General features: G+C 72.0%; 2 protein-coding genes across 2 annotated transcripts; one reads left to right on the top strand and one right to left on the bottom strand.

Annotated features, from left to right (window-relative positions):
* Positions 1-5492: 5492 nt before the first annotated feature.
* On the top strand, positions 5493-17649 carry CDH15 (cadherin 15; the record flags this gene model as incomplete). Its single annotated transcript, XM_084257087.1, has 14 exons — positions 5493-5534; positions 10460-10618; positions 10721-10876; positions 11685-11829; positions 13140-13300; positions 13751-13879; positions 14061-14246; positions 14810-15063; positions 15499-15641; positions 15754-15990; positions 16170-16409; positions 16559-16695; positions 16900-17067; positions 17449-17649. 14 exons carry the CDS (start codon positions 5493-5495, stop codon positions 17647-17649), a joined length of 2358 nt encoding a protein of 785 aa, XP_084113213.1.
* A 407-nt stretch (positions 17650-18056) lies between these two features.
* Positions 18057-22333, bottom strand: SLC22A31 (solute carrier family 22 member 31; the record flags this gene model as incomplete). The annotated part of the gene is made up of 9 exons (XM_084257875.1): positions 18057-18486; positions 18792-18903; positions 19375-19586; positions 19696-19804; positions 19888-20033; positions 20151-20319; positions 20554-20708; positions 20785-20888; positions 22004-22333. The coding sequence occupies 9 exons, from the start codon at positions 22331-22333 to the stop codon at positions 18057-18059; spliced, it is 1767 nt and encodes a 588-aa protein (XP_084114001.1).

The following is a 22333-nucleotide window of genomic DNA, read 5'->3' as shown; positions in this document are numbered from 1 at the left end:
GCTCTGCCCGTCGCCCTCCCCTGGGACGGAGCAGGTGTGTCCCTGTACTGTCCGCTGCCCCCGGAGTGAGGGTTTGCTCCCCAGAAAGCCGCCTCTTCAGGGGTGGCCCCCATCCTCCTTCCTCGGAGCCCCCCAGCCTGTGTGGGCTGTGCTGGGCGCTGCATGGAGACCTGTGGCAGGACTCGGGCCGGGCGCGCAGGAAGGCCCAGCCACCACCCCCCAAGCTGGAGCCAGCAGTGCCCTCATGTCGGGTAAGTCCTGGCTCAGGGCAGGGGTTGGGCTCCCTGGTGCCGGTGGCCAGGCAGGAGCCAAGGGCCCATTTGGGGAACAGGGCCCGTATCCACCTGCTGAGCTCGGGGTCGTGCCCAGGACAGTGCCCCTGGTGGCTGAGCGGGCGAGGGTGCCACTGGGTCTGCGCCGCGCCCAGAGACGGGGCCTTCCACGGCCGGGCTGAGAGCCCCGCTCCTGTGCACGTGGCCAGCAGCCACCTGCTCGAGGCCGGCTCTGCAGGGGCGCTGGGCGTGCGCATGCCCATGGGCAGGCGTGTGTGGCGGGCTGGACTGCCAGGCAACAGGGCCGTGCCCCGAGAAACCCCAGGTCTCCGCGACTTAGGAAACTTCAGCTCCGTTTCACATCAACTTTCTACGTGAGAGTATTTTGAGGGACTCCGGCACTGAAGAGTAAATTCATGTATTAGTTTTCAAAGATTGGTTTATTTATGCACGCGAGACCTGGGCTGCAGGCCAGAGGTGGGGGGGTGGGAGACTCGCCAGAGCCAGAGCGGGGAGCAGAACAGGCAGACGGACTGAAATCCACTGCTGAGGGGAGCAGCGGGCGGCAGGAGAGGTCTGCGCGCCACGTGAGTTGCTCCCTGGCTGGGAACTGAACTCGTGCTGCAGAGGCTGCGGACAGCTCCATAGGTTGCGTCTTAACCCCTTGCGCTGCCGGGGAGGCCCAGCAAAGCAAATTTAAAACTTTTAGTCCATAAAGGATCCTCTCCTGGGACCTCTCATCTCCAGACCCCTTCCCCTCACTCTGCGCTGCCACACCCACCTCTGCCTGCTCCCCCTACAGCCCTGGGCCGGGCACCTCTCGTCCAGTCTCGTGGCCATGCCCTCGCCGGGCACTCGGTGGTGTCCACAGGCGGCTGGCCACTTGGCTCCAGCACGAGTTCCTGGAGTGCTGCCCCGGGGACCCGGCATCCCAGCCAGCCTGGCCATGCCCGGTCAGCAGTGCCCCCGGACCGACAGGTATCGGCTCCCTCCACATCCTGGGAGGGCACACTGGGGTGGGGCTGGGCCTGAGTCGCCCGTGTGACAGGCCCTCACCCGTGGCCTCATCCCACGTCTGCATGCCCCGCGTAGCCGGGAGGCCGCAGCCTGGCACCTCGGCCCCTGTGTGGGGAGATGACGAGCGAGGCAGGCCGTGCCCTGTAACAGAGGCGCCCGTGAGCCAGGAGACGCGGATTCCCAGGCCTCTGGGGTCGCGGCCCGGGTCCGGGCTCGGGAGCCCGTGCGTGGTGTGGGGCCAGGGTGGCTCGGAGGGGCCTGGTGGCTTCAGGGTCTTCGTGGGGCCTCCCAGGCCAGCTGACCAGTGTGTGCCCTGCGCCCAGCCAGAGGCAGCGCCACCCCATGTTCGGGCCCACCTGCTTCTCACCCCAGGGTCGGGCATGGTGCTGGGCCGCACTTTATCTCGGGGGTGGGCAGGCTCACCCAGTCCTGGTCTATTCGAAGCCTGACTCCCGGCGAGCCCACCTGTGTCTCTTGCGGTGCCACTGCCCGGGCCCAGGCCCGCTCTCCCGGCGCCCCCGACTGCTCCGGCGCCTGGTCCTCGGCCTGTGGCCACTTCCATTCCTGCACTCCCGGTCCTGGCCCTGGCTTCACCCCAGACACATACAGGGGGAGCGGGCCCTGCCCTGGCCTCGCCCTGCTGCTGCCCCCTGAGGTGACCTCTGTCCCTGCAGCACTCACGGTGGCCGTCTCGGGGCCCTGTAGCCTGGTCCCCGCCCGCTCCGCACATCTGGCGTGGGCCGAGGGCGCCCACGGGGTGTTCTCCCAGGCTCGTGCTGTCTCTGGGTGACTATAGTGACGTCCTGGCCGGGCGAGGGCCTCCCCACATCACGGTGGCCAGCCAGAGCCTGGGCCTCCAGATGGGGGGGCTGCACCTGTCTCGGCCCGGGCCGGCCGCATCTGTGAACGCTCCCCACTCTGCCAGGCGCCGGCCCCCGCCCCCCGCATGCCCACGCAGCTTCGCTTTGTCTCAGTCACACGCGCCACTTCCTTGCCCTCCCGAAAACCGATTTCTTTGCACAAAGCGCCCTGGGATGGGGCCGAACCCTGTGCCCCCTGCTGGCTCTGGGGGCGGCTGTCGTCCTTGCGCCTAGAGGGAGGGGCTGGCACGGGAGGACCCGCGCATGTCTGGGCCTGCCCAGGTGAGTGGGCAGAGGGGAGGGGCCAGGAGCTTTGGGCCAGAACGGCCACCTGGTCCCCGAGCTGGGTTGGGGCACCCGCCGCACAGGGGCCCCACGTGGAGGGGGCAGGAGTGCGGAGAACTGCTGTGAGGGCCCGGCCTGGCCTCCCTGACTGCTGCCTCCTCGTGCCCTTCCTTGGCACCCAGGGCCTGCGAAGTGGCCCCACAGGGGGCCGACTCCCCAAGGGAAGATGCCTGCTGAGCCCATGAGCCCGGGCTGCAGCCGGGCCCCCATCCCTGGCTCCCTCTCCCCAGCTAGCCAGAGGGCAGTATCCACCCGGCCTCTGGCCCTCAGCACCCCAAGCGGGTTCATCCCCACCGGCCTGAGGGCGCTGGGTGGCCTGAGCAGCTGGCGGCCCCCAGGGTGGACGTGGCAGGACTCTGCCAGCCTGTGGCACAGCCTTGCCCCCCCCAGAGGAGGGCTGCGGTGAAGGGCGCCCGCGGGTGTGGGCAGGCAGGGAGAGGGGCAGGACCAGCCCTCCCTCCCGTCGTTTGTCTGGCTCTTCACCCCCCACCCTGTCGCCGTGGGCCTTCCCTGGAGCCACACTGCCCCCTGCTGGAGCCGGCAGGCTGGGCGCCGGCCCGAGGTGCGTGCAGCTGCCTGTGGGCTGGACAAGGGAGCTGCCCCAGGGTCTCTTCCGGGGGCCTCCGGCGGTCACCCCGCCCCCCCAGCTGTCTGCGCCCACCCCCTGGTCGGTGGACCTCCCGCGACGGCTGGAGAGCAGCTCTTCTGCTTGTACTGGGGTGCTGGAGAGTCCAGGCCCCAGCCCACGGCCACCCTGCCCGCCCCCCCCACAGCCCCAGCCCCCCGCCCAGTTGGGGCCCCCGTGTGTCCTCCCGCACGGCCTCCCACTCTGCCCCCCACCCTCGCCTGACTGTCGCGCCCTTGGGGAGCCCTCACCGCTGCTGCGCCATCCCGGTGTGGGGAGCCTCCAGCTCGTCCCCCAGAGCAGCCCCAGCATTTCCTCTGCGCTGAAGGCCCATGGCCTGGGAGGGGCCTGGCACCGGGGGCCGCGGCACAGAGTGGCCAGCGGCAGGCTCTTCCCGGAACAGGGCAGCGCCCATGCCGCACGCCTGGCCTTGGCCAGCGCCCTCTGGGCTGTGGGTCTGAAGTCAGGGCTGCTTAGCCCCAGGCCTGCCTCAGCCAGCAGCACCCGGATGCCTGTCCCCGCGGGGCCCTCTGCCCCCAGCCCTGCTGGCCCAGGTGGCCCGGTTGCCACACCCCTCCCTCAGCAGCCCCGCTCCAGGGCTGGATTCCCCAGTGTCCCCCGGAGGCCCCCAGCCCACCCAAGGCCCAGCCTCGGCCTCCCGTGTGCAGTTGGGCAGGGGACAGATGGCCAGAGGCAGGTGGGGGAAGGATGGGACAGCGAGGGAGGTGGGGGGCCCGGGGCTGGCTCCCCTGAGCTTAGGGAGGCCCACAGGCTGCGCCCTCGGGGGGAGCAGGGCAGCAGCCCCGCCCGCCAGCATCCAGGCAGGAGCCATCCCTGGAGGCCCTGACCCGAAAGGCGCCCAGGGCCCCCCCCCAGCCCTGGAGCCATCCCGTGGACGGACCGGCCCCTGCCAGAGCCGCTCCGAGCCCCGCCCCTGCTGGGCCAGCGTCCAAGCAGGTCAGGGCGCAGATGGCGCGGCACCTGCTCGCCTCGACCTGCCGCGGCCCTGCCGCCCGCGCCGCGGAGAAGGCCCGGCTCCCACGCAGGGCCCGGGCGGCCGGCAGCCCCCACCCGCGTGCAGGGAGCACGTCAGCGCACGCCGAGGGCCTAAGGAGCCCAGCCCGCGGGGAGAACGGGGGGCTTGGGGGCAGGGCGCTCGAGCCTGGGTGTGTGGGGGCGAGCCCGGGCCTGGAGCGTGGCGGGACGTGTCAGGAGAACGGGGGTGGGGCCGCGGGAGCGCCTGGTGGGAAGGGGCGCTGGGGGGCTGAGGTGGCCTGCAGAGGGGGCGGGCTCCGCTGCGCCCGGGGGTGGAGCGAGGCGAAGGGCCCGGCCTGCATGGGGCTGCGGCTTGGCCCCCCTGGGCGCTCACGCCTGGCAGGGCAGGCTGGGGCGAGACTCCGCGGAACCTCAGGCCTCCACCGGGCAGAGGGGCTCCGAGAGGGGCTCCAAGGGGGGCTCGCCAGGAGGCGTGTGGGTGAGCCCTCCACCCCTCTCCCTGGTGGCGCGGCTGCTCCCCCATCGCCCGCCGCGCCCCTGCCAGACCCGGAGGTCCAGAGTGGCTGGGGTCAGCCCTCCCGCGCCGGGCTCTGGTCTGGAGCTTCTCCTGTGCCTCCTCGGGGGGGGGGCAGATGCCATAGGTGAACCCCTTTGTCCTCCCAGCCCCGCCGCACTGCTGGGGTGAATTAAGGCACAGCCTCTTGCACCCTGGGGTTCACAGTTGGGGTGGCCGGGGTGCAAGAGGCGGTGACCAAGCGCAGGATCCAGGCCCCCCAGCCAGGGTGTGGAGTCCCAGCCCTCGACCGCCAGCTCTGCACCCCAGGAGGGGCAGTGCCCTCTGCTGGCCCGGGCGGGCTCGCCCCAAGGCAGGGACCCCACAACGGGAAACAAGCTGAGCCCAAATGTCCTTCGGCAGGTGCAGAGGAGGCGCCAGGCTCGCGGCTGGGAGCAGCACAGCAGGCAGGGCCATGCGGGGCGGGAGCCAAGGGCCGGTGGCCCCCGGCCTGGCCTCCCACCAGCCCCGCACTGGCGCCCCCACCGGTCCCCAGTCCCACCCGGGATCCCCACAGTGCTGTCGGGCAGCCAGCCCAGGCCCCACACGAGTGCTGTCCATCAGCTCTGGCCCCCCAGCCCTCAGCGAGTGCTGTCCATCAGCTCTGGCCCCCCCTCCCCAAGCGTGTGCTGTCCATCACCCCGGCCCCGCCCATAGTGTGCTGTCCATCAGCCCAGGCCCCACCCCACACATGTGCTGTCCATCAGCCCTGGCCCCGCCCCCGCACATGTGCGGTCTCCCGCCGGACCCTGCACTTGTGCTGTCACTCAGGGGCCGCGCTGGTCACCGAAGCGGACACTGACCACGCTGCCGTGCTGTGGCCCATGGACACCATGCTCCTCCTCACAGTCGGGCTGCTGGCCCAGGTAAGCGGCGGCGTGCATCCGGGCAGGGCTGCTGGCCCACAGCGCTGGGCTGTCCGGCTTCGTGGGGCCAGAGGCAGTGACCATCCAGACAGGACGGGGAGCCAAGCCGGGGACCGGCAGAACCTCGCGGGCCATGCTCTCTCCGGGGTGCACCTCAACTCTGCTGGGTCTGAGGGTGCTCATTGTCACTCTCGTGGGGAACGGGGAGACGTGGGCAGGAGTACCCCAGTTGGGGGAGCCAGGCCACATTTCCCAAGGGGTTCATAGGCCTGCTTGGCAGTGACCCTCAGTCCTGGGCAAAGCCCCCCTGGCCCAGCCAGCGGCAGCAGCAGCTGATGTCCTGCAGGACCTCATGGTCCCTCCCTGGAGAGCCCGGTGTCCCAGAAGCAGGCCCAGCACCCCCACACTCGCTCCCAGCCCCTTGGCCTGCTGGTCTCCCCAGCACAGCCCGATGGGTGGCAGGGGGCTGAGGCCGCTGCCCTCACGTGGGTGCCCTGGGTGGCCGCGCCGCTGTTCCCTGGCTAGGGCAGGCAGGGAGTGAGGGCTTGTCTGGGCACAAGCAGGCTGAACTGGGTCCCAGGCCAGGGGCCGGGCCAGGCCTGTGTCCACTCATCCATTGCAGCTGCAGTCGGGCCTTCCCAGCAGAGCCCCGCTGATCGGCTCAGGTTTCAGCCCCTCTAGCAGCTGGCCCTGCAGGGCCCCCAGCCCTTGGCGCCCGCTCGCTCTACCCGTCTCGGGGCCTTCCTGCTGCCCCTCAGTGGCCCCACCGCCTCCATGGCCAGCTGGTTGGCATGGCTGCCCCCAACCGCACCCATCAGCCCTCTGCTAGGGCAGCAGCCATCGCAGTGGCCCTCCGGCTGACCCCCGGCCCGGTGCCCGCACACGTTGGATGGGTCCCTGAGCTCCATGCCCTTGTGTTCCTCCCCACTTCTCCGTCCATCCCTCCAGTGGGCCAGGGGCTCCTTAGGGTCTGTGGCCGTCTGCCTGCCCCCGGCCCAGGGGCCCTGTCGGGAGAGTCAGCACCAGCTTGAATCCTGAGGCCCTTCCCGGGGGCCTGGCTGGAGGCTGTGGGGCTCAGGCGCGGGTGGGGTCTGTCCCCGGCCTGGCCTCCGCCCTGTGCTATGTGGCTCGGCCTCGCTCCCCCCTGGACCAGGACTGTGTCAGGACCCTGGCCTCCCTGCAGCCTGCTGCCCCGCAGATTCTGTCCCGCCAAAGTGCAGGCTTCGGGTACCCGACTGCCTGCCGGGCACCCCCACCTCTGTGGGCCGCAGGGCTCAGCAGCACCATCAGGGCCAGGGAGGGGGCTGCGCTGGTTGGTGGCCTCTGGGTGCCTTGGACCGAGCTCACCCCTCCTTTGCTGTGGCCCCTGGGCTGGGGTGAGACCCTCAGAGCCGGGTCCTGCCAGCCCTGCCTGTGCCCTGGGCATCCCCAGCCGCTGGGCCTGCCTGGGCACGGGGAGGACCAGGGAACCCTCACCCCGCTGGAGGGCCCAGGCCTGCCCGCTCCGTGGCCTTGTGGTCTCTGGAGGGAAGCCTGGGCCTCTGGGACTCTCGGGCTTGGCAGGCTGTGGGGACCCGGGTCGGGTGCCCCACGGCAGGGCACCCGCCATCTGCTCTGCGTTGGTGTGGGCATCCCAGCCCGGGAAGGCGGCCACCTCTGGCCACTGCCCTCCACAGGCAGGACGTGTTCTGTGTCCCAGGCCGGCTGGGGAGGAAGCCGCTCCCCGGTCCCAGCTCCCGCTGCTCTGAGGCTCGGGGCAGCTGGGCAGGAGGGGCGCAGGGGGAGGGGCGCAGGGCCAGGCAGACAGCTGGGCTCATTCCTGGCGTGACTGAGCCGTCCAGGAACGGGTGGCTTGGATTCCAGCGGGGTGGGGTGGGGGCTGGCATGGTGGGGAGGGGCTGAGGACGGAGAAGCCCGTGGGAGCCCCCGGCTTTGCCCAGCTCGCGGCCCGCATTCCACCGGGCTCCCAGCCTTGGGCTGGGCCCTGGGCCTGCCTCGCCAGGGTGACGGCCACACATCCGGCCTCCGCGCTGGGTGGCCTGTGACCTGCCCGAAGCCGCAGCTGCGTCCCAGGTTTGCTGCATGAGGCGACCTGCGGCCCCGCTCCCTGCCCTGGCCCCCGGGAGCCTGCCTCTCAGCCTGCCTGGGCTCGCGGGGCGCCCCAGGTCACCAGGCAGAGCCCCCCTTTGTCTCCATGATTTCTGAGCAGGGGCCGGGCTGGCCCTGGGCGGCTGGCGTGACCCGCGAGGGCTGTCTAGAGCCGCGGGGCCGCAGGTAGAGCGGGGAGGGTCCCTGCATGCAGCAGCCCCGGCCTTCCACGCCTTCTCCCGAGCGCCCCGTGACTCGCCTGGAGGCCCGTGTGAGGCGCCAGGGCTCGGGGCTGCGCTGCGCTCTCTCTCGGGGGGGCGGGCAGACTCGGGGATTCCCTTTAACTCCTCAGGGGTCCTGGGAATTAGCTGATTGAGAAGCCCGTCCCCTGCGTTGTTGAGTCCTGGCCCTCCTGGGGGTGCTGGGGGTCAGCCGGGAGGGGCCTCGCCTCCTGTGATGAACCTGTTACAGGGCAGGGGGGCCCCCAGAACCCCCAAACCTGCCTGCTCTAAATAGCTTTTGCCGTCCGCCCCATCAAGACAAAACACGCTGGTGCGTGAGGCCGTCCGCGGACGGGGAGTTTAACGCCGTCAGCGTGCAAGGGAGAGAAGGGGAAACCCGGCTGGCCCCCCAAGCCAGCCGTCCCCGCGCGGGGCAGGCCCAGCCCGACGGGGCGGCCCAGGGCAGGGCCGCGGGGCCCGGAGCTGCCCGTCTGAGGCCCTGCTGGCGGGGCCCACGGGAAGGGGCAGAGGGGCCGGGCGGGGCTGGGGCGGAAGGAGCCGCGTCAGCCCCCGCGGGGCTCTCACCCGCGTCTGTGTCAAGTGTCTCCCGCCGCGTCCCCGCGTCCCCGCGTCCCGGGCCGAGGCCGAGGCCGAGAAGCCCGCGCGCGTCTTCACGTGTCTCTCTCGCCACGCGCCGCCTCCGGCCTCCCCCCGGCTCCCCGTCCTCCTGCTCCCTTCTCCAGCCTCCTCTCCGGCCTCTCCTCCCTGCTCGGCTCCACCCCCTCGGGTGGGGCCGGGGACCCAGAGCCCCCCATTTTCCCTAGGGGCCCCCGTTACACTCCCTGCCCCTGAGGCCAGGGCAGCATCCAGGAGGAAATGTGGCGGCGGGAGGGTCTGGCCCGCCCAGCAGCCAGGTCTTCGGGGCTCCCTTTGCAGGGGGCTGGGGCTGGTGCAGACCCAGTGGGGGGCCCATGGCCCGAGTGTCTCGAGAGCTTCCGGGCTGTCCTCTCGGGTCCTTGGTCAGGGCACGCACGGCCCAGGACAACTGTGTCCCAGACACCCGCTTGGGGAGGTCGGGCACCCCTGGTCGCAGGTGCCCGCTGCTCCCAGCCTTCCCCCGCAGCCATCCCCGGAAGGGCGGTGGAGCACGGCCCGGGGACCAGCAGCCTGGCCCCTCGGCGCAGCTTCTGATCTGGGCGCTGGGGCTGGGCTGATCTCACGAAGGGGCCGGGGCTCTGCCAGGGCCTCGCCCAGGCTGCCCGCAGGCCGAGAGGCCGCCAGGGGTCACGGGCAGACTAGGGGCGTTCTTGGGCGCGGGCGCGGCCTCCCAAGAGCCTGCGGACCAGGCCCTGCCCCCAGCCCAGCCAACAGCTCTGCTGCCCAATGGCCGCGTGGCCCCGAGCCAGTGTCTCAGCCTCTCTGGGCCGCCAGGGAAGGAGGGAAGTGGTGGGGGGAGGTTGGCGCGCCTGGGCCAGCGGAAGGGGGCGTGGGGCACTCTCCGCCCGGCCGGTCCTGGTCCCTTGCTTGCCCGAGCACAGCCTCGCCTGGAAGTGGCTGGCGGCCCAGCGGGCGCTGCCATCTGTCAGGCTGTCAGGAAGGGGCAGGGAAGCCCCTCCTTTCTGTGAGAGGGGCTGCTGCCACCAGGACTCCGGTGGGCGGGCGGGCCGGGCAGACCCCGGGAGAGGGAGGGCGGCGGAAGTCCGCCTCAAGGGCACAGAAATGGCTGCTGTTCTGTCCACAAAATGAGGACCCCTGCGTGCCGCAGACCGGGGGCCGGAGCACAGGAAGGCAGAGCCAGCAGGCAGCAGCCTCCCGCCAGGCTCCCCAAAGCACCCCTGACTCACCAGCGCCGCACCCCTCCAGAGGCTGCCAGCCTGCCCATCCCAAAGGCTGCGGGGAGCCAGAGGAGGAGGCCGTCCAGTGCCCTGTCCGGGGACAGGCCGTGGGGGCTCGGGGGTCGAGGTGGCGGCAGCCGGGGCGGGGAGGTGGCCTTGGCCCGCCTCTGTGAGGAGGGAGCCTTCCACACGGGCGGGTGGCTGGGTGGGCGCCCCTGCAGGGTCTGCCAGTGCACCGTGAGGGGGCGGGGGGGGCTGGACGCAGGAGGTTGCCGTCCAGCCCGGCAGCCTTGCCCCCAGTGCCGGCACCATGTCAGCCCCTCCCCCCCCCGTGAGCTGGGGCGTGTGAGGACCCCAAACCTCCTTGTGCAGCGGGCCGGAGCCAGTGCCCTGGGTGGGGGCGGGCAACGCAGGCAGCTTCTGCCCAGGCAGCCAGTGGGCTCGGGCCTTCCACTGCTGCCCGCCCAGACCTGGGGGTGCTCCCAGCCAGTGGGGCCACTGTGGGGGCCTCGAAGCCCTTCCTCGCGTGCCTGACCCCCGCCTGCCATCCACTCCCTCCCCACAGAAGGCCCCGGGGAGGGCCCAGCTGTTGTTCCAGCAGCTTAGCCCTGCGCCTGCTGCCCCCCTGGTTCCAGGAGCAAGAGCACCCTCCTCCTGAGCCCCCCAGCCAGTCACAGGCTGTGGGGGGAGCCCCCGGTGCGCGGGCAAGGGCAGGAGGCCATGCCGGCCTGGGGCTGTGGGCACTGCCCCCGCCCACGGGAGCGGGCCTGCTGTGTTGCAGAGCCTGGGTCCGTGTGCGGGGGTCCCTGGGCTGAGGAGGCCCAGCACCCTGTACCCCTGGCGCCGGGCGCCCGTGCCGGGCCGCGTGCGGAGGGCCTGGGTCATCCCCCCCATCAGCGTGTCTGAGAACCACAAGCGGCTGCCCTACCCCCTGGTGCAGGTGAGGCCGGCGCGGGGCTGCGCGGCGCGTGGTGGGGCGGGAGCACCTGGGGCCACAGCGGCCGGCCGCCGGCCCGCGTCCAGCCCCGCGCGCTGCCCGCAGATCAAGTCCGACAAGCAGCCCCTGGGCAGCGTGATCTACAGCATCCAGGGGCCCGGCGTGGACGAGGACCCGCGGGGCGTGTTCTCTATCGACAAGGTCTCGGGGAAGGTCTTCCTCAACGCCGCGCTGGACCGGGAGCAGACCGACCGCTTCAGGGTGAGCCCCGGGCCGGCGGGCGCAGGCCTCGTCCCAGGCTCCCCGGCAGGATCCGCCCTGGGGCTGAGGACCTGGAGCTGGGAAGCCGGGGTTCCTGTTCAGCGGGCAGAGCCGAGGCCCCCGGAGGCAGGATTGGGCCTGGCAGGGAGGACCCGGCGGCCCGAGGCCGCTTTCCCCGGCAGCCCCCGCCAGCCAGCAGTGCCGGAGCTGCTCCCACAGCCCCTCGCACACCGGCCCGGCCTTGAGGGGAGGGCCAGGGCCACAGGGAAGCCAGGGCACTGGTGGTTGCAGGGTGGGGCTGAGAGCCAGGCAGGTCTGGACCAAGGAGGAGCGCCCCACCCTCCCAGGGGTGCCCTCCCAGCTCGGCAGAGGCCCGATTTAACGTGCCTCTGCCGGCCATCGCCCTCCACCTCGGTTTCTGATGACAGAAAGACGCCAGAGAGCGTGTTTTCACCGGGAAATCATATCCCGTCCCTCCTCCAAAGGAGCAGGAGGCAACTTAATCTAAAGTTTTCCCTGCACAGAAGGATGAACCCTCAAGAGGCGCCGCCGCTGCAGAGGGCAGGGGAGGGCGGCTAGTGAGCACGTTGCCCGTCCCCGCGGCGCTGTGCGCGCATCCTGGGGGCCAAGGCAAGAGGGGAAGCTCGGCTGTAGTTCCCCCGCTGCAGGAAAGCAGCCCCGCGCCGGCAGAGCCACGTCTGCCTCCCGCCGCCCAGCTGCCGCGGCCAGCGGGCTGCGCCTGTGCCCTGGCAGCGTGGGCCTGGGCCGAGAGCGGGGTCCACGCTGCCAGCCCACGCTCGCTTGACAGCTCCGGGCCTTCGCCCTGGACCTGGGAGGGTCCGCCCTGGAGGAGCCCACGGACCTGGAGATCGTGGTCGTGGACCAGAACGACAACCGGCCCGTCTTCCGGCAGCAGGTGTTCACCGGCCGCGTGCTGGAGGGCGCCGCCCCGGGTGAGGTGCAGGGCTGGGGCGGGGGCAGGGCAGGGGTGGGCCGGGGTGAGGGGCAGGGCCGGGGGCCGGGTGGGGCGGGGCAGGGGCGGGGCAGGTCCACCAAGGCTGGCCGCCGCCCCAGCCGGTCCCTGGGCTCCCGGTTCTGGCCCACTGGCCGGCGGGTCTCCACGCCAAGACCGCACTGCCTCGGTCACTGTAGCTTGGGGCTTCCGCGGTCATGAGACGCCGGGGGAGCGGTCGGGGTGCCCACCCCACGCCTGGGTGCTGCACTCGGGCTCTGCCCTCTGGGGAGTGGGCGTTTCAGGGGCGTCTGCCGGGCCTGCGGGCCACAGGGTGAGCCCAGCCCAGTGCTCGCAAGCACCTGGCCTGGGTGGCCTGCTGGCCGGCCCCACGATGGTCAGCCGGCCCCACAAGTGAGTGTGGCCAGTGGGGCCCGCGGGTCAGGCCGTCGGCTGTGGCTCTTCATAGCTGCCGCATCCATTCACGTCCACGCACATGTCACAGACCGGACCAGCGTCCAGGTCGCAGCAGACAGCAGGGGAGAGCTGAGCACACAGGCGTGGGCCTGCGTGCGCCCGTCCACACCGGGCTTTACACGCATGTCCCCACCACACGTCACAAGACTTGCTAACGTCTCCACCTACTCCGAGCACCTCCTGGGCCCTCTGTGTGGCAGCCTACCCCCAGGGCACGGCTCCCGCTGCAGACCCACCCCCGACTCTCACCTGAAAGCACCTTTCGGCTTGCGCCGGGGGCCCTGCTGGCCAGAGTTGCCTGGGCGTAGCTGCCCACCTCTCACAGGCCCTAAGAATGACACAGGCTGGACTCACCACCTTCCCCCAAAACCAGCAGGGCTCTGGGGCGGGCCCTGCCCATTCCAGGCGGGTGGGGAGGCCCCAGCGCCAAGGAGCCCCCAGAGAATCCCCACTGCTCGGAGCTGCTCCCAGTGGCCCCAAGCCCCCCCACCTCTCTGGTTTACCCTGCCACGCCCCCGAGCTCTCGGCCCCTGGCACACGCAGATGTGGCCCCGGCGGCAGCCTCCTGGCACTTCTCTGCGGGCTTGCCAGGGCGCCCTCTGCGCGGGCGGTGTGGGCCAGCCCCGGTCTCCCCAGCCGCTGGCCCAGCCTGACTTGTGCTCCCGGCCCTGCTGGAGACAGTGGGTCAGCTCTGGCTGGACCAGGCTCTCCTGCTTCTTACCCACACAGTCGGGGCAGAAGGCTTGGATGTTGGGGGTTGCACAGGCCTCGTGGGGGCCTGTGGCAAGGTTAAGGGTGGGCGCTGTGGGCCTCACCCCCACACGTCCCTCCCAGGCACCTACGTGACCAGGGCCGAGGCCACGGACGCCGACGACCCCGAGACGGACAACGCGGCCCTACGGTACTCCATCCTGGAGCAGGGCGGCCCCCAACTCTTCAGCATCGACGAGCACTCGGGCGAGATCCGCACTGTGCAAGTGGGCCTGGACCGCGAGGTGCGCCCCGCCTGCCCCTCCCCGCCGCGCGCTCCCCCCCCTCGGTGAGGGCTCAGACCACTGCACCCACCCAGGGGCCTGGCGGGCCGGAAACCCACAGGGAGCCCTCAGGGCAGCTCCAGGCCGAGGCAGGCCCGCCAGGGCTCCTCCCCACTCCCACTCTCAGCGCTGGACCCGCAGCCCTGCAGCCTGGCTGTCGTGTGGGCTGGCACCTCCAGGAAGCCCTCCTCGGATCCCCCACCCCCGGCTGACCAGCTGAGCCCCGCTCCTTGCAGGAACGCAGCTCAGCGGGCTCAGCCTCCGGCTCGGTGCGGCCTGTTGGGGGCGCTGCGGGGCCCGTTTGCCGAGGGGCTCAGGTGCCACCTCTCCCTACCGAGGCCCTCAAGCTGGCGCCATTGGGGACCCAGAGCATAGGCCACTGGCCCCACGGTGCCCGTCTCCCTGCCCCAGGTGGTCGCCGTGTACAACCTGACCCTGCAGGTGGCCGACATGTCCGGAGACGGCCTCACGGCCACCGCCTCCGCCCTCATCTCCCTGGACGACATTAACGACAACGCCCCGACCTTCACCAGGGACGAGGTGCTGCGGGGGAGAGGGGGGCAGGGGGGCAGGGTCTGTGCGGGCCTCGGTGTGTCGCCCAGCCCCTGGGGAGGGGCTCGCGGGGCCCTGGGAGCAGAGCCTGCGACGGTGATGCCAGAGGACACCAAGCAGGTGGGCCGCAGGCCCCAAGACCCTCGAGGGTAACCTGTGGGGCCCCCAGGTCTCTCTGCAGGTCACAGAGGCGGTGAGCGGCGTGGACGTGGGCAGGCTCGAGGTGGAGGACAGGGACCTGCCGGGCTCCCCCAACTGGGCAGCCAGGTTCGCCATCGTGGAGGGCGACCCAGATGGGCACTTCGCGGTCCGCACGGACCCCAAGACCAACGAGGCGGTGCTGTCCATAGTGAAGGTGGGAGCGGGCTGGCCCCACTGCTGCTGGGCTGGGGGCGCCCCGGGCCTGTCGGACCCTCCCGCATGCTTGGGCGAGCGCGGGGGGGCGGGGCCAGGAAGACTGGACGACAGGTCAGGCCACTCCAGCCGCTGGGAAGAAGGGCCACAGCGGGCGCCTCCCAAGCCGGCTGAGGTCACTGTCCTGCCGCGGCGGCCGTGGGCTACAGGGGCGGGGGGGCGGGGGCTGCGCGTCCAGGCCCACTGCGCGGCGGCGGAGATTTGAGGGGCACGGGCCTGTGCGGGGGCTGTGGGCTTCAAGCAGGAGGTGGACCCACCGCCTTGGGGATGGCTCAGTCCTGCTCTGTGGGACCCTCGGGGGCTGCCCACCCGTCTCCTCTCTGGAGAGCTCATCGCCACGTCTCCCGGAAGGCTCCCTGGCCACCCCCGCAAGCTAGGTCCCGGTGGCCACGGGGCTTCTGTCCTCCTGGGGCTAAATGGGACCGAGGCTCTGGGGGCAGACCTGCGGGTGCGTCTCAGCCCAGAGCCGCCTCCAGGCCCCCGAGCACTCGCCTGTCCCCCCAGCCCCTGGACTACGAGGGTCGTGAGCAGTACCACCTCACCGTGGTGGTGCAGAATGAGGCCCCCCTGCAGGCGGCTGCCGCCCGGGCCGAGCGGGGCCAGGTCAGGGTCAGCGTGGCGGTGCAGGACGTGAACGAACCCCCCGTGTTTCTGGAGAACCCGCTGCGGACCAGCCTGGCTGAGGGGGCGACCCCGGGAACCCCTGTAGTCGCCTTCTTGGCCCGAGACCCAGATACACAGCAGCTGCAGAGGCTCAGGTGGGGTCAGGGCCCCGGGGTCACAGGCACCCGCTGCCTGGGCGTGTCGGGCCGTGCCCACCGTGGCAGGCCTGTCCTCCTGTCCTGGGTTGCCCGTTCCTTGCCCCGGGCCCCGGGGATGCGTGCCCAGGGCGCATGTGTCAAGTCCTGGATGTCACTCGCCTGCCCTGGACTGTCTTTGTCCACTGGCAGGACCGACACAGACCAGAGCTGACACTCGTCGAGTGTGTCCTGCGGTGTGTTGTGTGCGCGTGTGCTGTGTCTGGGGTGTACGGTGTGCTGTGGGGGGGTGGGGGGTCATGCTTTCCTGTGTGTCTCGTGCCATCGGGGTGTCCATCTGAGACGGGAGTATGTGGCTGCGTGTGCTTGGGGGTGTCTGCGCGTGACCACACCTCCGGGGAGGCTCAGGACGCCCTGACCCTCCTCCACCCACAGCTACTCCAAAGACTACGACCCCGAGGACTGGCTGCAGGTGGACTCGGCCACGGGCTGGGTCCAGACCCAGCGGGTGCTAAGCCGCGAGTCTCCGTTCCTCAAGGACGGCTGGTACAGGGCCATCGTCCTGGCGCGCGACGATGGTGAGCTCAGGACTCGCGCCGGCCCTCAGCCCCTGGCCGGCCGGAGGGTGTGCCCGGGCGCAGGACATGGGCTCCAGGGCCCGAGATGCCCACCCGCCTTTCCCGTCCGCAGCCTCCCCGCCCTGCACTGCCACGGGGACCCTGTCCATCGAGATCCTGGAGGTGAACGACCATGCCCCTGAGCTGGCCACGCCGTCCGGCAGCCTGTGTAGCGGGCCCGGCCTGGGCCCCGGCCTCCTCCTGGCAGCCACGGATGCGGACCTGCCCCCCCACGGGGCCCCCTTCCACTTCCAGCTGAACCCCAGGGTCCCAGCGCTGGCCCAGAACTGGAGCCTCAGCCAGATTAACGGTGAGTGCCCCTAAAACCCCAAATCCAGAGCCGGGAACTGGGGTGGGGTGCCACTGGACACCACAGGCGCCCCCGGGCGTGCCACCACCTGCCCAGAGCAGGCCCCTCATGGCTGGCTGTGCGGTGGGCAGCTCGGGCCCTGCTGACTGGCGCGCCCTGCTGACTGGCGCGCCCTGCAGTGAGCCATGCTCGCCTGCGCCTGCGGCACCCACTCCAGGAGGGTCTGCACCGTCTCAGCTTGCTGCTCCGGGACTCGGGGCAGCCGCCCCAGCAGCGCGAGCAGCCCCTGAACGTGACCGTGTGCCGCTGCGGCCAGGACGGCGTCTGCCTGCCCGGGGCCGCCGCGCTGCGCACAGGGGCCGCGGGCGTCAGCCTGGGCGCCCTGGTCATCATGCTGGCCAGCGTCATCCTGCTGCTCCGTGAGTGCCCTCCGGGACACACCCCACCCCGCGGCCCCCACCCCGCACGCCCACCCTCCACGGCTGCCCCCTGACCTCCCCGCGCGCCCCGCCCCCGCCCCCCCGCCCCCGTGCCCCCGGCCGGCACCAACCTCCCGCCGCCCGCCCAGTGCTCGCGCTGCTCGTGGCCCTCCTGGCGCGGTCCCGGCAGCGGTCGTGGGACAAGGGGCTTCTGCGAGGGCTGCAGGACGACCTCCGGGACAACATCCTCAACTACGACGAGCAGGGGGGCGGCGAGGAGGACCAGGTGAGGGGCGCGCTGGCCTGCTGAGCATGGGAAGGGCCCCGGCAGCCCGGCTGTCGCGCCTCGAAGCCTGCAGGGGCCGCCCAGCCGCCAGGCAGCCTCCTCGCGGCCCCACCCGGGAGCCCCGTGGCCACCCCAGGCAGGTGCGTGATGGGGGCGCCGCTTCCCCCCGCCTCCCGTGCATGTAACTCCGCGCCTGACCCGCAGGAGGCCTACGACATCGACCAGCTGCGCCACCCGACGGGGCTGCCGGTTCCGAGTGTCCGGCTGGGACGGCCACCCCTGCGCCGTGATGCCCCGTACGGCCGCGTGCGCCCCCAGCCCCCACGCGTGCTGCCCACCGGCCCGGCGGACATTGCCGACTTCATCAGCAAGGCGGGTGCCGGGAGTGGGGGTGGCGGGAAAGTGGAGCTGCGGGCGTGCACCACACTGAGCTCGGGAGCCCTTCGCCGGCGCCCTGCCAGGATGGCGATGGGGCGGGCGAGGGAGCCGCAGAACCGGTGGCCGCAGGTGGTCAGGAGACCGCGGGCACCACCCGCTTCGACCCATCGGGACCGGGCTGGGGAGGGGCTGGCCGGCCGCATGCACCCAGGGCAGGGCCGCCTGTTCTCTTCGCCCGCCCCTGGGCCAGGGGCTCCCACCCCGATGGGTGGAGGCTGCCCCGAGGACTCTCAGATCCCTGCGCGGCCACGGGCCTCCCCTTGCTGGGGACTGGCGCCCGCCCGCAGCGCCCTGAGTGCCCGCGCCTCTCCACAGGGCTTGGAGGCCGTGGACAGCGACCCCAGCGTCCCCCCTTATGACACGGCTCTTATCTACGACTATGAGGGGGACGGCTCTCTGGCGGGGACGCTGAGCTCCATCTTGTCCAGCCTGGGGGACGAGGACCAGGACTACAGCTGCCTCCAGGATTGGGGCCCCCGCTTCACGCGCCTGGCAGACTTGTATGGCTCCCCATGAGCCAAGCGGGGCGCCCGGGGAGGTGCTTTCGCCGGGCATCCCACCTCCCTGCTGCAGCACAGCGGTCACAGCGGCCGGGCAGCCTCTCCAGGCCCCCCGGACAAGCTGGTCTCTGCCAGGCGGCCAGGCCACCCGCGACCCTCACAGAGCAACCAGAGGGCGGGCCTGGGGAGCTCCCCGCGCCCCCAGCCCCGGTCCCCGGCAGGCTCCCCTCTGGACGCGGGAACGGCCCAGGCCCATTAAAGCGTTTTCATCTCCACCTGCCACGGCGAACGGTGTGGGGTGGCTGTGGGCGGGGCCCGAGGGGCCCCAAAAGCCTTGTCATCCGCGCGAGAGGGAAGAATGCACGAGAGGGCCAGTCCCACGGATCTTTATCTTCCGTCACCCTACACGCTGGGGGTGCCCCTTCACAGGCCCCCACGCCTCCCCGCGTCCTGGGCACCATGGGGTCCCCTGAGGGGGGGCGGGCTGCCCGGTGGGGTCTCCACTGCCGGGCCGGCTGGGTCCCGGCTCTCGGGGGACGTCCAGGCCGGGGCAGTGCTGCAGGGGGGCGCGCCGGCCCGGGGCAGGGTGGCCGGCAGCAGCGGCAGGTGGTCCTGGGGGCGGCGGCCCCGCAGCAGCGGGGAGCGGCGCAGGCGGTCGGCGTCCTGCAGCGCTGCGGGCAGCCGGCGGCCGCGGGTCTCCGGCAGCAGCAGGACGCACAGCAGCGCGAGGATGGCGAAGGAGGAGAAGACCACGTGTTGCAGGAAGAAGCCGCGCCGGCCCGGCAGGTCGGCGAGGGGGGCGGCCGCCTGGCCCAGGAACCCGGCTCCCAGCACGAGGCCCAGCCCGGCGCCCCTGCGGGACAGCACGGGGGGCGGCTGGGGGGCGGCGGCCCCAGGCAGAGGATGCGAGACGGGGCTGCCCCGCTCGGAAGGGGTAGGGCCAGGGCAGGAGAGCTCAGCCGGACCCCACAAGGGAAGCTGCCCCCACCCTGGGACAACTCTGGCTCCCATCGGGGAGTCCCCTGGAACCCCCCTCCAGAAGTCTCGCCGCTCCCCTTCCCGGGCTCCCGAGCTGCTGGGCCACGAGGCAGGCCGTCCAGAAGGGGCGAGGGACAGCCTGATGGGGGGGGCCTCGGGGTGGTGGGGACCCCGGCTCACCTGGTCACTGTGGGCAGGACCTCGGCTGCAAACAGGCTGCTGAGGGAAGACACGGCCTGGGAGCCCAGCAGCCCCAGCACAGAGAGCGTCCGCGCGGCCCAGCCAGGCAGGTCTGGGGACAAGGAGGGGGGCTCCAGGGCTGTTCAGGACGGGGTGCTTCCTCCCTCCCAGGGCACCATCCCGAAATGCCCTGTCCGGGTTCCCCACACCCCACCAGGCGTGCTGGAGAGGCCTCGCCCCTGCAGCTGTGCCCAGCCCAGCCCACTCCCTGCCTCGCAGAGGAACGTGCCGCCAGACGGTGCTCCAGGCGCGCCGCCAAGACCGCCCCCTCGCCGGGCTGGCGTCCCAGCCTTTCGCCCCATGCCTGCTCCGGGCTCCGGGTCAGGTGTCAAGCTCTGTGCACACCCGGCCCTTGCGTCCAGCCCCTTCTCGCGCGAACCCTTTGGCCTTTTAACTCCATGGGCCCCGACTTCCCTCAGTGCACAGAGGCGGACCCGTGTCCTGTGCCCGTCCAGGTGTCCCTGGCGGGTGCTGGCCCCAAGGCCCTTCGGGGAGCAGACCCTGCCCAGGACCCCAGGCTCACACTGGGTGCCGGCGAGGAGCAGCAGGGACGCCAGGCCTGTGACCAAAGTGCCCAGCAGCAGGACCGGGCGGCGCCCCCAGCGGTCCGCCGTCAGGAGCAGCAGGACTGTGGCCACGGCCTCTAGGCCGGCGGCCAGGAAGTAGGGCAGGTAGAAGGCCTCTCTCGGGGCCAGGCCCCGCAGGAAGCTGGCAGCAAGGCCCCCGCCGATCAGCCTGGGAGGGAGGGCGAGGCTGAGGCCAGCGACACGCAGGGTCTCCGGCGACCAGCCACCACCGGGCGGAGGGCCCTGCCCACCCCCACCCTAACCCTGACCCTCCTCACGAACTGAAGCCCAGGATGAGTCCGTTCCTCCAGGCGACGCGCGTGTGCCGGAGGTCCAGGACGGAGTGGTGGTGGGGCGGGGGGCTTCCTGCAGACAGCACGCCCAGCTCTGCGGCCCAGGGACACGAGGCGTGAGGGGGGCCCTCCGGCCTCCGGCCCCTGCCCGCCCCTCTCGCGGGCTGGGGTGGTTACCAGTGGCCAGAGAGCGCTCCTCTTCCGAGCTGTCCTCGGGGTCCACGCCGCTGGCTTCCGCAAAGCGCCACAGCACCTTCCTGGCTCGCGCCAGCTGCCCCGTGGCCAGCAGCCAGCACGGAGACTCGGGGAACAGTGTCGGGAACCTGCAGGGGCAGAATTTGGAGCAGGACCCAGTGGCCGTGGCCAAGGCTCCCTCCCTGGACCCGTCCCAGACCATGTGCCGGCCCTGCCGGCGCTGTCCAGGCCCCCGCCATACTTACCCCCAAAAGGGCAGCAGGAGTCCTGTCGCCAGGGCACCCAGACCCTGCAGGAGGCGCCAGTCCTGGGCCAGCAGTGCTAGGCCGGGCAGCAGCAGCCTGCCTGCCACCAGGAAGAGCCCGGCACCCGCGGAGAAGGCCAGGCGGTGCGGGGGGTCGCACAGCTCCAGGCCTGGGAAGGCACACGGGGCCTGAGGCCGAGGCCCAGGGTGGGGGACTGTCCAGGCTGATGGGGGTCCAGCCATGGTCCAGGGATGGCATTTCTGAGGCCAGTGTGAGGTCGGCACCACCCCCAGACCCTCCCTGCCCATGCAGCAGCGCCCACAGCAGTGCATCTCCACCTTCCAAGCAGGAAGGCCCCCAAGGGTGCTGGGGGGCCAGTCCCTGGGGTCCCCATGGTACTCACGAGCCACGTAAAGGGTGAGGAGGACGCCTGCCAGGGCCCCCGCGTGCAGCAGCCGCAGGGCCACCAGGGCAGGGAAGCTGGCAGCCAGGGCCTCGCTGGCCCCCAGGCCCGTGGCCAGCACCAGGGACAGCACAAACACAGCCCGGCGGCCAAACCTGGCGGGAGCGGGGACGCATGGATGCAGTCAGGACAGCCTGAGGGCGCCCCCCGAGGGACTGGGGGGTGTCTCACCGGTCACAGGCGGCGCCTAGGACCACGCAGCCCAGCAGCCAGCCCAGGAGGTGGCTTGTCTGCTCCAGGGGCACCTTCCACGCGTCCTCACACACCAGGTTCCACTGCAGGGACATGAGTGTCTGCTGAGGGGACCCCTGGCCAGCTGGGGCTGGGGGCCTAGACATGCTAGGGGTCCCCAGGCTTGAGGGGGCCCAGATGTCCTGCTCCTGCGCCTCTGGAGAGAAGGTGCGACTAAGGCACAGGAGGGTGAGGCTGGCTCGAGGCCCCTCAGCGGGAACTGGCGCGTTCCTGACGGAGCCCCAGTCTGGCCAAGAGTGTGGGGGCCCTGCCTGCTTTCTTCCAGATGGGCCTCACCCTCCGCTCCCTGGCTGGGGCCCAAGCTGGCCTCCTGTGTGCCCGCCCTACCCCCTTCAAGAGTGACTCCGGGAACAGCTGGAGGGCCCTGCTTGCCCGCTTTCCTGCCAAGGGCCCTTGACCCCAGCAGTGTGCCCTTCCCGGCGGCTCCTGCGCCCCAGCTTGCCGCCCACTTGGGGAGCGTGCTGCAGCAGGGCTCTGCTTCCGGGCCGAGCCCTTGTGAAGGATGCCGGGCCCATAGCACAGGGCGGGGAGGGGGCAGGGAGGGGGGCTGGGCAGGCACCCGCAGGGATGTGGCAAGGCCGCTGTTTCCACACACCTGGCAGGGCAGGCAGGGGTGCAGGGGGGCGGGGGCTGCTGGCAGAGGCAGCCAAGAGGGGGGCAGGAATGGTGGGGTTCCGAGGGTGGGGACAAAGAAATAGGGTCAGGGAAGTGCCAGCAGCCCCCTCTTCCCACCCAGACAGCCAAGTGACCCCCAGGCACCTCTAGTCCAGCTGGCGCCCCGGCCCAGGGCAGGGACTGCCCTTCCGGAAACTGAACTGACCGGCTCACGCCTTGATTCAGCGCCCCCAGCTTTGCCACCCTATGGCCCCAGGCCCCAGGTTGCTCAAAGTGCTCTTGGTACGAAGGAAACTCCAGGCTGCGCTCACCCGCCGGCCGAATCCTCCTCCCTGGCGCCCCACCTACCTCACCAGCGCTGGCCTGGCACCTGCCCGCGTGGGCCCCGGCTGCCCGCCGGCCAGGAGGGGCGAAGGCCCAGGCGAGAGCCCCACAGCCCAAGGGCAGGCCAGGCCGCGGTCCGGTGGCCTCCTCCCGCGGGGACCCTCCCCCCGGCCCGGCCCGGCCCGGCCCGGCGGCGCACCTGGGTGACCGGGCTGCTCCGCAGGCCGGCGGCGGGCAGGGCGAAGTGCCAGCCGTGCGCGCAGGGCCGCGTGCCGTTGGGGCGGGCGCGGGGCCCGGGCTCGGGGTAGCGCGGGAGCCGGCAGGGGCTCGGGGCGCGCGGGGCGCGGGGCGCGGGGGGCAGGCGCGCGGGGTCGGGCCGGCAGTGGTGCGCGGGCAGCGCGGTGAGCAGCGGCTCGGAGCCCAGCGCCAGCCCCAGCGCCACGCACGGCAGCCACGAGGCGGCGGCCAGCAGGCGCCGGGCCCGGCCGAAGCCGCCCGCCGAGCGCAGCACCCGCGCCTCGCGCTCCAT

The sequence above is a fragment of the Talpa europaea genome, assembly GCF_964194135.1.
Source record: "Talpa europaea genome assembly, chromosome: 16".
In the NCBI taxonomy this organism is placed as follows: domain Eukaryota; kingdom Metazoa; phylum Chordata; class Mammalia; order Eulipotyphla; family Talpidae; genus Talpa; species Talpa europaea.
Note: the sequence above shows the minus strand (reverse complement) of the source record. Positions and strands in the feature narration are given on the sequence as shown.